The sequence below is a fragment of the Drosophila montana genome, unplaced genomic scaffold (assembly GCF_035044405.1).
Source record: "Drosophila montana isolate Dmon_TW-CO22-7 unplaced genomic scaffold, ASM3504440v1 contig_1409_1, whole genome shotgun sequence".
NCBI classification, from domain to species: domain Eukaryota; kingdom Metazoa; phylum Arthropoda; class Insecta; order Diptera; family Drosophilidae; genus Drosophila; species Drosophila montana.
In genome coordinates, this window is record NW_026996361.1 from 777549 (window position 1) to 794467 (window position 16919).

Sequence of the window (16919 nt, forward strand, 5' to 3'; positions counted from 1 at the left end):
AAGTGGTTAGAATACTTGCAAACTTATTAAATGTCAATCAATTCGCAATCAATCAATCAATCAGTGTCAATCACGATACATACTACAGTGGTCTCTCGTTTAATGAGAACTTGGAAAACCAAGTCAATAATTGAAATCGATGTTATCTTATTTTGGAATAAAAAGTCGATTGCTTTTAAATGTCTGATTAAAGAAATATTGAAATATTTTTTTAAAACATTAGATAGAGATGCGTTCTCATCATCGAGCGACTACTGTAGCAGCAAAACTTTTCTTTTAATCTATTTATCCTCAAAGGTCTTATGGATATTTCTGATTTGTAAAAAGCGAATATGTATTTTTCCCATTTAGAAATTTATCTCAAGATACAAGAAAAGGGATTCATGAAAACAATACAAAAGGCTGATTTGAATTAAAATTGTATAAATTCATGTAATTAATTGAACCAAATTCGTAATTAACAAATACAAAAATGGGAAAAAATGAATGAATTGTTAATGAAAACTAATCTTGCGCAGCACTGTGTCCAGTTGGAAGTGAGCTCGGCAAGGATTTGACTGGACCAAAACTGGACCCAGGCCCGATATGAAAGGAAATGGAACTTTAAATTCAATTTAAACAGATCTTCATAGGCTAATCCCCACACAAGCCGATAAGAACCTCGAATAGGATATAAACGGATGTACCGAGAATCGATCTACACGCGCAGTTTGCAAGTATGCAGTACAATTAGTTGAAGGAATAGGCTAGATAGAATAGCTAGATTGGGGAATTGGAATGAGGGCGCCTACCTTGCATTCTGATCGTGCTGTTGGCGCGCCTTCCACTGCGACTGCAGCGTATCGAAGCGCAGCGCCAGCTCTGACACGGTGTCCACCTGGGCTGATTGATTGTCCGCATGGCATTCGGTCAACAGCAAATGGCTGAGATGCTTGACGAGCTCCGTGGATGACTGGGCGTTGCCCAAGAGCTTGGCAATCTTCTGCGGGCCCGGCTTGCGCGTCTTGTCCACAATGGTGCGCTGCAGCTCGTCCAGATTGTTCTGGCACTCGACAATGGCCGTCTGCAGCTCCATGATGTACGCATCCTTGGCCGTTATGGACGTTTCCCGCTGCAGTTGCGCCTGGCGCAGCTTGCGCTGCGACAACGTGTCCACCTGGACGCTGGCGTGCGCCTCACTGATTGCCGCCGCGCCCTCCTTGGTGGCACGGGCGAGCCAGCTGGTCTTGAGCAACACCAGATTCTTCTGCACCGTCTGCCAGAGGGTCGTGTATTCGGCGACCAGTTTAAGCAGCTGCTTCAGCTGCACCGGCTGCTGTTTGCTGCGCAGTTCGGCCTCCTTGCCCAGGGCATCGGCTTGCTGCACCTGCTGCTCGGCCAGCTGAAGCTTGCGCTCCAGTCCGTCCAAGCGCTGCAGCACCACCGTCGCCTCCATGGCCACCTGCTGATCCTCGGCATTGGGCACTTGCTCGAGCGCCTTCTGTATGCTCGCCAGCGATTTGTTCAGCTCCAGCTGGGCCGTGTTAAAGTCTCGCATCAGCTTGGCATCCTTGTCAATGGCATCCAGCAGGGCGTGGCAACGGGGCGTCAACAGACGCCACTTGCTCATCATCACCTTGGTGGGCAGCGTCAGCTTCTGGATGTTCTCGGGCTCGACGCCCGGGCTCATTGTGAGGCAGGCATACGTCTGTTCCAGCTGGCGCAGACGGACAGTCTCGGCTTCCAGTTCGGATAGCTTGGCGCGCAAGGCCTGCTGGCGTTCGTCCAGCTTTTGTTTGCTCACGTATTTCTGGTCGCGCTCAAAGCTAGAGAGTTGGGTTTCCTGTTTGGCCAGCCAGGACTTTTGCTCGGTGGTCATTTTGATCAGCTCCTGGAGCGAATTCCATGTGGCCAGGATGCGAGCCTTACGCTCCGCCGACTGGCTGCACACGTTCTTCCAGCGTTGCTCCAGATTTTGAGCCGATGAGGCCAACCCCGTGGTGTTCACCTGGGTGCGCCAGCTGTCCGCATCGCTGAGCAGCATTTCGACCAGGTTGAGTACCTCGCCCACATTGCTGCTATGATGCTCAATGGAACGCTGGATCTGCTCGTGCTCGCTCAGCTTGGCCTTGATCACGTTGGGCGTGTAGTTGTCAAAGCTGATCGGCTTGTCCAGCTGCGACTCCACATCGAAGAGCCAGGCACGTATGAGTGCTATGCGCTCCTCCAGTCGCATCAGCGTTTGCTTCAGTTCGCCAATTTTCGTGGCGCGCTGCTTGCACAGGAACTTGAGCCGATTCCAGCGATCGATCAGTGCATCGCTCTGCTGCTGCACCTGGCTGCGCACCTGCTGCGCCTGGGGCGTGGCATCCGCATAGAGAGCCAGCAGCTCCCGGCTGGTGGAGAGCAGCCATTCTCGCTCCTTGTCGCGTAGCTGCAGCTCGCCATTGATTTGGTGCTCCAGCTGTTTGGCTGCCTGTTCCGGATTGGCCATGGCCGCGACATCGGCATCGCGCTCCACACGCTCCTCGAGGGTGCGCAGCCACTGGGTGATGCGCTCATAGCGCACCTGGTAGTTGGAGAGCAGCGACAGACGCTCCTCGATGGCATTGATGAGCACGGCCAGCTGGTAGTCGAGATCGGCATGCTGCTGCCAGAGCAGGAAACTGCGCTGGCGTATGGCCTTCATGTCGTGCGGACTGATGCACTCCTTCAGCTCCTCCTGGCTGACCGTCAGGTCCTCCAGCGCGAACGTCTGAGCGCCTAGTTGGAGACGTTTCGCTCTCAGCGCAACCAGACGCTGCTCAATCTCGGCGGGCGCCGTGGGCAGTGCATCACCCGAGCTGCTGTCGAGCAGCTCCTGTGCCTTGCCAAACTCCGTCTGCAATTGCTGGACACGCTGCTCATACGACTCCCCGAGCTGCTTGATGCGCTTGAGGAAGTTCTGCCAGGTCTCGAGGGCGGCACGCAAATTGCTAATACGCTGATTGATGCTCGCCTGCTCCATGCGCATCGCGGTGGCCAGCGCATCGTCGCAGTACTTGAGCAGCTCCTGCTGCTGTGCCTTCAATGCGGCGCTCTGCTGCTCGCCACGTGTCAGCTGCAGCAGCAATGCGTCCAGGCGCGCCTTCAGGTGCGGCACGCGCTTCAGGTGTATGTAGCGCAGCTGCAGCGCATTGCGTTCCGCCTCGCGCTGGCGCAGCCAGTCGAGCAGGGCGGCCAGTTGTTGCCGGTAGGCATTCCAGCCGCTGACACGGCGCTCCAGCTCCTCGTTGCGCTGCATAATGCGCGAGAGGGTCTCGTTGTGCAGATTGGTCAGCGCCTTGTACTGCTCCGAGAGCTCCGATTCGAGCGGCGTCTCGGCGAGCACGCTCTGCTGCGAGATGAGCAGGTTCTGGTGTATGGCACACAGCTGCTGCTGCTCGCGCAGGCTGCTGTAATCCTCGGGTATGGCACAGGCGAGGAACGACTGCACATGCTGCAAATACTGACGCCACAAACGCAACGCCTCCGAGCTGTTCTGGGTGCGCGCCAGGCGCGTCGACAGGCGATGGTACTCCTGGAACGTATCCTGGAATATCTTCTGCCACATCGCCAGCACCTCCAGGATGCTATCGTCGGCAACGGCGGCAGCGGCAGAGCCGCTCGACGCCAGCTCATTGTTGTTCTGCTGGCGTTCGCGCAGCTGACGCAGCTGCTCCTCGGTGCGGGCCAGCGTCTGCAGATGGGCTCGCAGCGCGGCCAACTGCTCCTCGCTCTCCTTGGGCGTTCTCGGCTCACCGCGCGCAATATCCTATGAGTAAGCAAATTAGATTTATTATTATTATTATTATTATTTTTTTAAATATTTGTGTTTAACAGGTGGCAGCCAGTGCAACGTTTTGTGCATGGCTAATTGGCCTGACCCTAATAGCCACAATATGGTCTCCAGTTACAGTTGGCAATGCACGGCTTCACAGCCGTGAAAGTAACCGACTCACAGATGCTCTGTAGCCAGTGCATGACAAAGCTTTGCTATAAATTTGACTTATCTCTGTGAATCTAGAACTGAGACTCTTAACCCTTTTGCCCTGCAGCCAATATGCCGTGCATTTGTCCCTTGGGTACGAGGTATATAAAAACGTTGCAACTCTTTCCGCCAACTGGCAATGACCTCATGCTAACAAAGAAGAAAAAAACACACGCGCGCGCGCATTTCAACTGTCTGGCCACACATGGGCTGGGCTAGGAGGTGGGGCAGGGAGGGAGGGCAGTCAGGTGGGCTAAGGTGGCGGACACAAGAGACGCGGCGACTGGTTGTGGCATGTGAATTTCAAATGGTTCGCACAGTGGAGCGAGAAGACTCTAAGCAGACAACTGACAACTGACGGGTTATTAGAAAAGAAAATACCTGCTCGATTTATTAAATAATAAATGCCCACAAAAATGTTCCCAAACAAACATGATTTTCTTTTTTTTCGCTCTGTTTTTTTGATATGCATATATCCGAAATAATTTCTATTAATTCTGGCCAAGGGACAGCTTTGTTAAATATTTATGAGCGCGGGGTCAATAAAAAAATTAAATATGCCTGCACTCGAAGCCATATTTAAGCCCTTTGGCAATCAATAAAGACCAATGTACGGGCCACTGTGACGCTCGACTAACCGAAGTACATATAGACACATGGGAGCGAAAGTTTTTCAACTTTTAACCCACTTAAAATAGCATGTCCTTCGTATTGTATTAACAACAACTACAACTACAACAACAACAAGTGTCCGCCTGCTTTTTTTTTTCTCTCTTGTTCTTGTTTGTTGTGGTGGTTGTTGTCATTGTGAGCACTGTGGGAATTTCCGCACGCCAGCTCTAACATATGCTAATCATCATCATCATCATCATCATCATCATCATGGCTCTAATCGATACATGTTTTGCTTAGACCGAATTCAGAGTTTGTGGCCTGTACTCACCTGCTGCACATTGTTGAAGTAGACCTTGGCCTGTGTCATTTCCTTGTCGAGCTCCTTGCGCTCCTTATCCTGCGTCTCGGCCACATTCGCCAGCGTCGTTATCGCATCCTTGCATTCGGCCAAACGCTGGCCCAACGCATCCAGTTCGCCCTGCATTAGCGAAGAGGCATCCAGACCCACATCGGCGGCTATCTTGGCCACAATGTCGCGCAGCTCCAAGAGGCGATCATTCTGTGTGCTCAGATTGTCCTGACAGACCTGGCAAGGGCAGACAGAATAAATTAAATTAATCATCCAAAATATATATAATTTAACTATAATAATTATTTCTTTCTCTCTCTCAACATAAACATATCGAATGACTAGTGTTAGCTTTTCGTCTAGTATATAGCACTTGCCACGGATTATTTTAGTTTGACTGCAAATGCCAACGATTTATAATTAGCTCGATCAAAGTACATTTAGCTTAAAAGCCGGCCGGGTCAGTTAGCCCTAGTTAGGAGCACGTATGCTGCTTATCAATTGTCTCGGCTCGTTCCCGATCCGAATGCATTTCTATTCGTAATTAATGTGTCGAGCAAATGCCGAGCACCGTGCACCGAGTACACTTTCAATTTCAATTTCAATTTAGAAAAGAGGTCACCCGCTGGGCCCTGCCGCGTCGCTGGCCATCAAATAGCTATTTAAATATATAACTGGCCGCACGCATTTACCAATTTAAAGAGCACGCGTCCGGCCCTACCGAATGCCCTATGATATCATCTCTCAAATATTCAGCTATGCTCCCCGCTTTATCAGAAAAAAAAAAACAAACAAACAAACGTTGACATTGAAATCTAACAACAGCAGCGACTTAAGAAATATTTTTACATTTATCTACAGCTTCGGACACGCTGAAGGCATGCTCCGGCAATCTTATAATCACATATGTACATATGTATTGCATATATGTATTGTATGTGGCCATATAGAATGTAGTATGTGGTCTTCCTATAATTTCGTGTGTTTTCATTTATTTTTGTCTTTTTTGTTTTTGGACTGAACAGATAAAGCAGCTATATAAACACAGAGCTTACGCTTTGGGTTGATAAACTTCGCCATGTGAAGTGACAGTTGGGCTACCTAGGGACACAAATAATTACAATGCTTCGCTTGGCCCCTCTAATGACCCTAATGATCAATAAACAAACATAAATAACAAAACTATGTGTTAATAGTTAAAGCAAATAAACTGAGTATCGAAACGAAGTCTCCACAAGAAATCATATTTATCTAACAAGTGCCGAAGAATAAATGCCCTATAATAAAAAATTATGCTCTTGCCAGACAATATTGTTTCCTATATTGAAGCTGAAAGATATCTAGAAAAACAGAAAAGTTGTACTTCTTTCTTTAGAGCTATATGATATAGTGTTCCGATGTTGGACGCAAATAAAGTTTGGAAAAATTAAAAAGATAAAAAAGGCTAGATTTCGACCAATCTCTCTTGTGACAATTATATAGTAAAGTTTTTCGATCGAATAAATGCCCTAGCATAAAATAATATAATATTGCTTCACAATATTGTTTCCTATAAAGAAGCTGGAAGATATCTTGATCATATATTGAACGCAACTGAAGCTAGTAAAATATTTTGAAAGAATAAAAAAACGATCAATTAAAAATCTAGATTTAGACCAATCTCTCATATGACAGCTATACTATATAGTAAAGTTTTTCCGTCTGGCTAACTCTGAAACATGTACTGCTATAAGGAAGTTTATATAGGAAACATTATAACAACGCGACTGCAGACACTGATCACGAATATATATGCTTTATGGTATCGAAAATGTCTTCTACAATAAGTTACACATTTGCTTGGAAAGCTAAGCTATCCAAGAGCAAGAGTGTTACAACTTTTGGGCCGTCTGTAAGTTTGTCTTTCTGTCTTGGGGTGTCAAGCAAAATAATTTATGACACAGGCAACCAATATATGTACATGCATGTACACATGTGTACACAAAAGTTGGCTCACACAGGCAGAGCCCTATTTCCTATTTCCATGTTCTATTGCCAGCGATTACAGTGACGCGCCCGAAAATTGATTGGGCCGAGCGTAACGGCTGAAAATCAATGTAATTACAGTCTGGTCCGGCTACAATTAAAAGTCGTTGATTTTCCTTCGATTTTTTTTTTGCCGCCAAAATCGTAACCCACCCAGGCAAACCACCCAATTACAATTACAATTAGCTTAAAGCACTTACCTTGGCATGTTGCATGGCATCCAAGGGCTGCTCGAAGGACTTGACGCTGTCCATTTGCTGGTCGATGCAGCTCTTGACCGCTGCTGAGGCGTTCCGATACTTGTCCCAGAGCTCGACGGCCCGCTGGTAGCGTGTGCAAAGCTGTTGCAGATTCTCGGTGGTATCATGCCAGGCGACTACCGCATCCTGCACGGACGATTCAATTTGCTCGACAATTTGTACATCGCAGCTCTCGATTAACGGTTTGGCGGCGCCCTTAAGCTCGTCCAAGAGCTGCTCTCGACTGTGCAGATCGCCCGCAAGTCCCTGAGAGAGCGCGAAAACAAACAAAAACAATTAATTAAAAAAAAACGCTCGCAGCGACAATTTACGCGACACGCGCGCGTTTCGAAGTCAAAGTCAACTGCCGCAAAGCAAACGAAACGAAACGAATCGAAACGCAAAGCAAATGCAATGCGCGAAAGCTTTTTTCGAAGAGCGCTTTAGTATAAGAGCTTTGTGGTAGCTTTTTGTTTCGAACTATTTTGAATTAGCATACGTGAAAAACCGCTCTGAAATATTTGAGGGTGCGCGCCTAACTGAACGCAGGCAGAAAACGCGCGCGGTTTTTATAGCCATTTCGGACAGATAAAGGCAAATGCTGATAAGAAGCGCTCGCAAAAAAAGATGCAAGCTGCAGGTAGCCAGGTCAGTTGTTTTGACTGACTGACTGCCTCAATATGGCCAAAATAGTCATAAATCAGTCAATAAAAAAGGGCATGAAAAACTTACCTCTAATCTCTCGGTGGCCTTACGCAGGCGCTCATAGTCGACCTGGCCGTGCACGCGTATCAGTTCCATCATGAAGTCCGTCTCCTGAACAGAGTCGTGCACCAGTTCCAGCTGACGTTCGTAGCGTAGCCATAAGGCCAAGCGATTACGTAGGATGGCCATAATATTGGTGCACTTGCTCTCGAGGAAGGCATGATCGTCCTGCAGCTGGGAAATGTCGCGTTCCAGCTTCACGGGCGACACGGACATCTTCAGCCGCATGGGCAGCGTGTGCAGCATTTGGCGTAAGCGCATTATCTCCTGCCAGCTGGCAACGAGCTCCTCGCCCGCATTTTGGCAATCGGCGACGGCTTTCTCTATGATATCCGCGCCTTGGCGCTCGGCGGACTCGCATTCGTCCAATATGACAGAGATTTTGGCCTGGTGCTTGCGCTGATTGCTGATGCCCTCGTGTATGGCCTGCAGCTGATCTCGCAGCACGGAGGCGAACTCCAGCTCCTCGGCAATTTGTGTGGTTATTTTGTGCGAGAGCGCAAAAAGTTCGCCCACTTTTTCTGGTTCAATTGCCGGCTCCTGAAGTCCAATGCGGCCCAGCTCGTTGCCAATGAAGCCAACGCGTGTGCGCAGCACCTGGACACGCTCAATGTACAAGCAGAGCTCCTCCTCGTTTTTGATAACGCCCTTCATGCTGGTCATGGTCAGGTAGATTTCCTGTAGCTCGCGCTCCACCAACTTGAGTTTTTCATCCGCGGGCATATCCTCCGAGGACAAGCACTCGACAATGTTGTGCTGTATCAGCTCAATGGCCTGGGCCACCGCCTGCCAGCGATCCTCGAGTTGGGCATGGAACTGGCGCTGGAGCATCTCATCGGCCAGTGGTATGACTTGGAGGGATTTCTCCAGGCTATGTCCCGCATCGTTGCGTATGTTATTATGCAGCTCGAAGCGCGCCTTAATCTCCCAGAATTGCCGCATATGGGGTATGGGCTCCTCTGTGGGTTGTGTGGGTATATGGATTTGGCGCAGCTCCTGCTCCGCTTCGCGTACAAATGCCTCCATTTTCTCTGTCTGCTGTTCGTACTGCACCCAGATCTCCTTGAAGACCAGCAGGCGGTGCAAGTAGAGCGCCACCTCCTCGCGCAGCTTGAGCAGCACAATGAGGGCATCATTCGATTCCTCAACCAAATTGGGCGCCTGCACCAGCAGCTGCATTTTGTTGGCAATGCCCGAGAGCTGCGTCATCTTCACATAATGATGAGAGATGTCATTGCTCAGGGATTGATAGAGCGTCGCATACTGATCATAATCGGCGGAGGTAACCGCCGACAGATCTGGCACACGTTGCTGTGCCACCTGCAACCACTGCAGCTCATCGCGCATGCCCTTCTCCAGCACTGTCCAGCGCGAGGCGGCCTGCACCAGCTTTGAGGAACGCTCCGAAGCACGCTCTAGCAGCTGGGTGGCCTTCTGGTAGAGCTGCTTGTGCAACTCCGAGTGCTTCTCGCGCGTCTCGCTATCAATGTTCTCCTCGAGCGACTCCAGCATGGCGCGACAGTGGCTCAGATTGACAAAGAATTTGCGCTGTTTTTGCACCTCATGGTTGAGCAGCTCCAGGGAACTGGACACAATTGGGCTCTCCATCATTTTGTCGGCCAGCACCGTGATATTGGTGAACTCCTTGAGCGTCTGCTCGTACTCCTCGGCCAGTGACTGCAGCTGAAGCAGACGATCACGCTCTGTCTCGATGTTGTTGCCAATATTCTTGCTGTTCTCAAAGGCGTTGTACACACCCTGTGGTATTTTCTTATTGGGGAAATCTCGCTGGAAGAAGCGGGCAGTCTGCATCAGTTGTTCCAACTGCTGCTGGCCTGCCGTATGCTGCCGGTCCAGCTCATCGAGAAGTGCCAGCTTCTGGGAGAGCGGATGTTCCCCGTTGAGCGCCTGTTCGTACCGTTGTTGCAGGAAGTCCAACGATGTGGAAACTTCTCTGTAGAGCAGCTCAAAGTTGTGCCACTTGTCCAGATCCTTGCTATCCTGGGCCTGACTCTGTTGGGTCACCTGCTCCACAGCATCGATGTGCTCTTTGAGCGTGTCCACATATTGCAGCAGCTCCGACTGTGTTGGTTTATCCGTTTGGCCGACCCCTCGCTCGAGCTGATGGACATTCGCTTTGATTGTGTGCAGCTCCTCGTTCAGCTGATTGTAGTTGTCCAGTTTCTGTTCCGAGGGACCTTCATTCGAGTTCTGCCGTATGAGATACACGCGATACTCGATGGTTTCCAGCCAGGTGGAGACCTTCTCAATGACAGTTATGACTGTGGTGTGTATAATCGTTTTATCTCTACTGCTTATGGCCACATCCAAGTTCTTCAATCCTTCGTTGACCTCCAGCAAGCGCTGTTCGGTGGGCACCTGCTTGATCTGCTCGGATAGTGTGGCCAGGTGAAGGACATCGCTCAATGGTGTTGACTGCTGTGGCGTCGCCTGTTTCAGTTGCCTTATGCGACTGCCAATTGCCTCCTTGGTCTCTGCCCAGGTCAGCTTCGGTTGCTGTTGTTGTTGTTTACCAGGATACAGCTGCAAAGTCTCGCTCCTGATGAGCGCTTCAGAGGAATCCATCGGCGTGCTGTCCTCAGTCGAGCTGGTCGTTGCCGTTAGCCATATATTCTTTTCATCCAGATTATCTGGACCCGGCGTAATGGGCACCACCAGCTCCTCCGTTGGCGAAGCAACCTCCTCAATGGTCACCGAAGATGTGGGTCGACTGCGTGGCTTGCCTTGCTGTTGCGAGGCAATGCTAACCTTGTTCTGTTCGAGTATATGCACCGGCAAATCAGGATATTCATCGTAGACTGTGGTCTTTGTGATTTGCAATTGCACACGCTGTGGCCTTTGCGGATCAACAACCTCGGTGGGCTCAGAGTCGGATACTGGCGGCAGATGTGGCACCTCTTCGATTTGCTGATTGGTGGAGAGTTCTATTCCAGATTCAGTCAGCAGTTCGGGTGCAATTTCTACGGTCACACTAATTTGTGGATCCGCCTCTTGCGTTGGCTCCGGCACAGACTTGCCCTTTTGTTTCTTTTTGTCCTTTTTGTCCTTTTTGGATTTCTTTTCAGGCTTGGGCAGCTGCATCGTTTGCGTGTATTCATATAGCGTAGGCTCCACTGTAGATGCATCGGAATCGGCCGGTATGGCCACTGTAGTTTTCACCTCCAGCTCGTAGGGCTCTGAAGTAGATGTAGCTGTCAAGGAATTGTCTTCAAGCGAAATTGGCTGTGGCTCCTCACGTGGTGTGGTCTGCACCAGCACATCGCTCACATCTACGGCTTCAGGCCTGCTCAATTCCGTTGGCTCTGGCGTTGCTGTTTGCATGTGAGTCTCCTTGGTGGTGGTTACCTCTGTGACGGTGGACTGCTCCTTTGTGGGCACAGGCAAATCGATGGTCATGTCTTTAACCAAATCTTTAACAAGTGGGTCGACCACGTGGTCGCTACTTGATTCAGCTAGGCGCGGCGATTCCTTGGGCGTCGTTTGCAGCTCCTTTTCGGTTGTTGTCGTTATAATCGTTTGGCTAGAAATTTCGACGGTTTGCCGGGGCTGACCATTCTCATCGGTTTGAATTTCTGTGCTAAATGTCTCGACGGGCTCAGGTTTGTCGTCGTCACCGCGTGGTGTTGTCTGGGCTTCAGTTTCAGTAATTTCCACAATGATCGTCTGCGATTCGGTCTCCTGGTTATCCGGACGTACATCAAGGCTCGTTTGCACCGCTGTTTCATCCAGTTTGGGTTTGTGCTGTGGTGATGTCTGCGAAGATTTAATATCCTGTTCGGCAGTTGTTGGCGTGGGTGCACGCGGACTCGTTTGCTGCTCCTCATCTTCAAGTACTGCCAGCTCGACAACCTCTGTGGGTATAACCAGTTCCGTAATTGGAGTACGTGACTGCTCTGTGGGTGAGGGTATAATCGAATCTTCGACCACCTTGACGGTCTGACCCATATCCATGCTCGACAAATCACTCTCTGTGCTTATCTCCACAATCGATTCGTGGCATACTTTGTCTTCCGATTCTGGGGTGATGGTGTCTCTACGTGGCGACTTCTCGGGTGAGAGCGGTACATGCGCTGCCTCCTCTTCTAACTTTGTTTTTACCTCTGCCACTTTGACAGTTTCGTGCACGGGCTGCGGCTTTGGTTCTGGTACTTGCTCACTCTTGGCTTTTTCCTCATCTCTTCTCTTCTTTTTCTTTCGACTTCGCTTCGTGGACGCGTCTTCGTCGTGCTCCAGGGGCGCTGTGACAGTCTCCACAATGGACATGGTTACCTTAGCGGGTGACATGCCAATGGATTCAACAAGCTCTGAGGTTGCTGCCATGGCTACCTTGAGTACACCAGCTCCAGTGGCTTCTACAGAGGGTGCTGTTATCTGGTAAGTCTTGCGTGGCGACGCTGAGGCGGCTGCCTCTTCAGAAATGAAAAGCTGGGTGGCCACACGTATATCCTTTTGAGGTATATCCGATTGTTTATCGGCGATGTTGATGGATGGCACTTCTGTGACAGGTTCTTTAGGCGCTACCTTTTGTGGTTGTGCTTGCTCGGCTGGTACTGCTGTTTCAGCTTTTTCAGACTCTTTCTTATCGGGTTGAGCATGTGCTTGTTCAGCTGCTAGGAAGGTTTCTACGTCAGTCTTGGGCTTAGCCACTGGCTGCTCCGGCGTTGTTTCAGTCTTTTGTGGTGCCGGCTCAGACTCGGATTTGATGCTCACAGCTGTTGGCAACGCTGGCTCAAATGCATACGATTCCAGGGTGACAGAGTTGCCAGTTTCAGGACTAGTTGGCCAAATGGTTTCCACGGGCATTGATGGCTCTGGGCTGGAAGCAGCTGGCGGTGCCAGCTCTTCGGCATGCTCCGAGAAATCGATGTTTGTGGTTTGCAAATGATGTTCCAGTGGCCAAATTTCCTTGATATCTTCCACCACAGGCTGACTCTCTGTTGTTGTAGCTGTGATTGTCGTTGTTGTTGTTGTGGTGGTGGGGGCTGTAGGTTCAGTTACTGCCGCAGCTGCAACATTAACGGGACTGATAGGGGCAACATTTACGATTTCTTCAATGTCTACTTGAGGTGCTGGCAATTCTACAGGTGCTGCTTTTGTCGTTTCTCTTGTAATTGCAGTTGTTTTTGTTGTTGTTGGTGGTTGTGTCTGTTTATCGAGTGGTTGTTCTTGTTGTGTGGTTGTGGTGGTGGTGTTGGAGATGTTGATAGACTCAATATCAAATACCTGTTGCTGCGGTTCTACTGTCTGTGATGACAGATCCGTTGCAACTTCTTCGATGACCACGCCTGGTTCTTGCATCATGCGCTGGAATTCCTCTTCGCTCACCACTTTTCCATTCACCGTACGCACAATATTGACATCGATATGTGGCATAGTCTCCTCCTCAGTCACCTCAATCTCCTCGGGCTCCTCAACCACCTCCTCAGTCACATGCTCCTTGCCATCAATGATGACCACACGCTTGATTATCTTTCGGGTCTTGCGTATAATCTTACGGGTCACCTGCTGCATTACAGCTTGTATTCTGGTACCCTGATTATCTAGCGTAGACTGTCCAGCTGCCGCGCGGAATGGCTGCATTTTGCCATCCGCATCGGGGCTTAACAGCTGCTCATACTGCTCAATCACCGGCTCCGTCTCGAACTCACTGACCGTCACGGTCTCCGGCTGGGAACCATCCAACAGGGTGGCACGCGTTTGCTGCGTGACTACGGTGCGGTAAGTGCTCTGTTGTGGATCGCCAAACGTGTCTGTGGTCTTCACATTCTCCAAGTTTATTTGACCTGTTGACTGCACTTCAATATTGCCATCGGCATCGCTGACTGTCTCAATGGAGCTAATCTGTTGCTGTTGCACAATTTGTTGACGCATCCGGGTGACCTTTTTCAAGACAATATGCTTGGTGCCATCGGCGCCGACAACCACCTCGGTTGTGGTCTCGTCTGGTTCGACAAATGTAGTTTCGAAAGCCTGCGGCACATTCTTAAGTATCAGCTCGGTGGCACGATCCACATCGCCCTTGGGTTGCTGATGGTAACGCGCCTCGATCTGCACATCCTCGGTCTGTTCCGGTACATTTTCGTTCAGCTGTGTGTCAATTTGTATTGTCTCCTGACCATGCTGTACGGTTTGAGTGACCATTATGTTTTCCGTGGGTGGACGCTCCTTGAGTGTTTGCAGTGCTACCTCGGCGGTTTCTATGGCCACCACGGGTTGCGGTTCCTGGAAGCTAGTCTGCGCCTCCACATTACTTGTGGCGATCTGCGGCTGAGGTTGTTGCAAGCTCAGCGATGTCTGCGTCTCCACATAAACACCCGCGGGCTTGATCTCCTCCTCAGGCATTGAGCTCGAGTCTAGAGTGTTTTCATTGGACTCTATGGATTCAGGCGCTGCACTTGCAGCAATTGGTGCCAGTATTTGGGCATCCGCCAGCACGCGCTGACGCTGTGCATCCTCGCTCTTGGCCTTGCGCAGATCCACGATTCGTTTCTCAATGGTAAAGATACGCGTAGTCGCAACGGTGATCTGTTCACGTAATATGATTAGAATGCTCTGCAGTTGCTCCATCAGCGTATCGGCCAACGGGGCGACGTCGGGATGAGCCTGAAGCTCTCGTGTTTGGTCGACCAAATCATCCATGGACTGTTGCCGTTCCTTCAGAGTGCGCAGCAATTGCTGACTGCGCTCCACCTGAGTCTTGAGCACCTGCTCATCGGTGCTGCTGTCCGTTGTTGGCTCGAACGAGGCCAATTCGGCGGAAACCTCATTGATCCAGCGTTCCAGCTCCAGCAAATGCTGCTGGTACTCGTCGATCTCCTGCTCACGCTTCTTCTGCCCATGCATGGCGTTCTGAAAAATGAATTGTTTGCAGGTGCTATAAATATATATATATTGATTGATTATACTCACGGCTATCATGGTAATGCCTTGCTGTGTGCGCCTCAGCAGCAGATCGATGCGATCTGCGGTCTCGTTAAGCAAACGCTCTGTTCCAGGATCTGTGGGCAATGCCTTTGCTTGATCCTTGAGATGTAGCGCTTCCTTCTCATGTACTTGCAGATTGCTTTGGATTAGCTGCACATCAAGCAGAAAACACGCATTAAACAAACGTTGTCAAAATGACAAAAAAAACAAGAATTGAATTGAATGTACACCTACTACATGTAAGTAAATAAATAGTAAGACGTCAAAGGGTTCGACTACTATATTGTAAAATCATTTTAGACGAGATGTAATTGTATATCAGAACTAAGAGTACGCTAATCAAAAAACTTCTATCGGTAATAAGTATATATATAGATATATGTACGATTTTTTATGGAATGATGCGAATGTGTTATTTAATTTGTGTGACACACGCCAGCATCCATTAATCGTTTCTTAATTTGCAAAAATACAAAACTACGGCTATTTACAGTGTCAGTATGGATTATTATCTAATATTATTTAAAAGAATGCCAGGTAAATACGTGCTTTAGGTTCAGTTTAAGCAGCATCTAAATTACCTTCAATCCTTGTAGCATGCCCTCCAAGCTGCTGTGGCTCATATTCCCAATGCCATCCTCGACGGTTGACAGCGATTGTAGAAGTTCTTCGAGTTCTTGCGTGATTATATCCTATATATATTTGTTGTTTTCGTTTTTTTCGTAATATATGTGTGCAATGTGTTGGGGAATATTAATAAACATGTTAATAAGAATAAACATTGCATTTTGCGTCAAATAACTAGTTAACATTGTAAATATTTGTTGGCGGCTTTTATACACGCACACAACATATTTACACGATGAACAAAGTTTGCAAAACATTTATTTGTTGTAGTTGAATGGATGCAAACGCACGGCCATACATAGGGGTAGGCAATGCATAATAATTGTTTTGATATATATCTCTATACGTATACTTAAGTAGTACATATTTAGCATAAACATAACTGCATTTAACGTAACGCATGCGTATATGGCATTAAAAATCTTAACGTATATGAACGGCGGCATATTATGAGTATATGGCGAAAGGGACAGCGGATAGACAAAAGCACCAAATGCGAAAGTTCCTAGCAAAGGGCTGTAACTTGATTGAAACTATATGAAAAAGTCTTTACACTCTGATTTTGGAAAAGAATATGAAAATTATGGTAAGCAAGGAAACAACTAGGAAATAACTTAAATCTATTTTTAAACATTTTTCATATTGCAAGCTTAATAAAGAATACAAATCAGGCTACAGCCGAGTATGCTCGACTGGCAGTTACCCTGTACCCCATTCCTATAACTGCACGTGGTAATACTTTGAATTTTGAAAATCACTTTTTGTTTAAACATTTCCCCATTACATGTTCAAATTCTCGATACATACTTTGTAAGTTAGATATCTATTTTAAACTGGCCTTGCTAGTATATAGTATTGTCTTAGCTAAATGCACTAGCAGTTGATTGATATTTTTAACTATGTTCAATGCTTACCATACTTTGCAAATATATTGTATATGGTATACATAAGAAATCTTTACACTTGCCTTTTACTATTAAGGATATGCCTAAAGAAATTATTTGCATTTTGCAATTTTATAAAATTTACTTTGGCCTATAACGAAGCGTGCTAACAAACTTGATCTGTCTATGCACATATCAAATTTTGCATCGTTCCAAAATAGTCACGTTCTTAAAACCGGACCGACAATAACAAATATATATATACTTTTTTTTACGATACTCGGAATGTCTCCAGCTACCACGTACTTACAGCATTTAATGAAACCATTTATGAACTCACTTAGGGGTACAGGGTACAAAAAAAATATATAAATGTTCTTACTGATGGTTTTCTTGCCCGTAATCCTATGAAATTGTAGACTCTGATATATATAAAGTTTTCTGCACTAGCACTCACATATGTGATTTATTTTTCTTGGCCG

At 48.1% G+C, this 16919-nt stretch overlaps 1 protein-coding gene across 16 annotated transcripts in view; it reads right to left on the reverse strand.

Annotated features, from left to right (window-relative positions):
• Msp300 (Muscle-specific protein 300 kDa) overlaps positions 1-16919 on the reverse strand; it is a 124157-nt gene that overhangs the window by 4734 nt on the left and 102504 nt on the right. For 14 of the 16 annotated variants that reach the window (XM_064683230.1, XM_064683238.1, XM_064683294.1 and 11 more), the window contains 6 exons: positions 15508-15618; positions 14912-15076; positions 7949-14851; positions 7178-7483; positions 4932-5189; positions 792-3772 (listed from right to left, as the gene is read on the reverse strand). In XM_064683230.1, the coding sequence (XP_064539300.1) occupies positions 792-3772; positions 4932-5189; positions 7178-7483; positions 7949-14851; positions 14912-15076; positions 15508-15618 (10724 nt within the window). The remainder of the gene's footprint in view (positions 1-791; positions 3773-4931; positions 5190-7177; positions 7484-7948; positions 14852-14911; positions 15077-15507; positions 15619-16919) is intronic. The other 2 variants (XM_064683286.1, XM_064683222.1) reach the window with 1 other exon arrangement.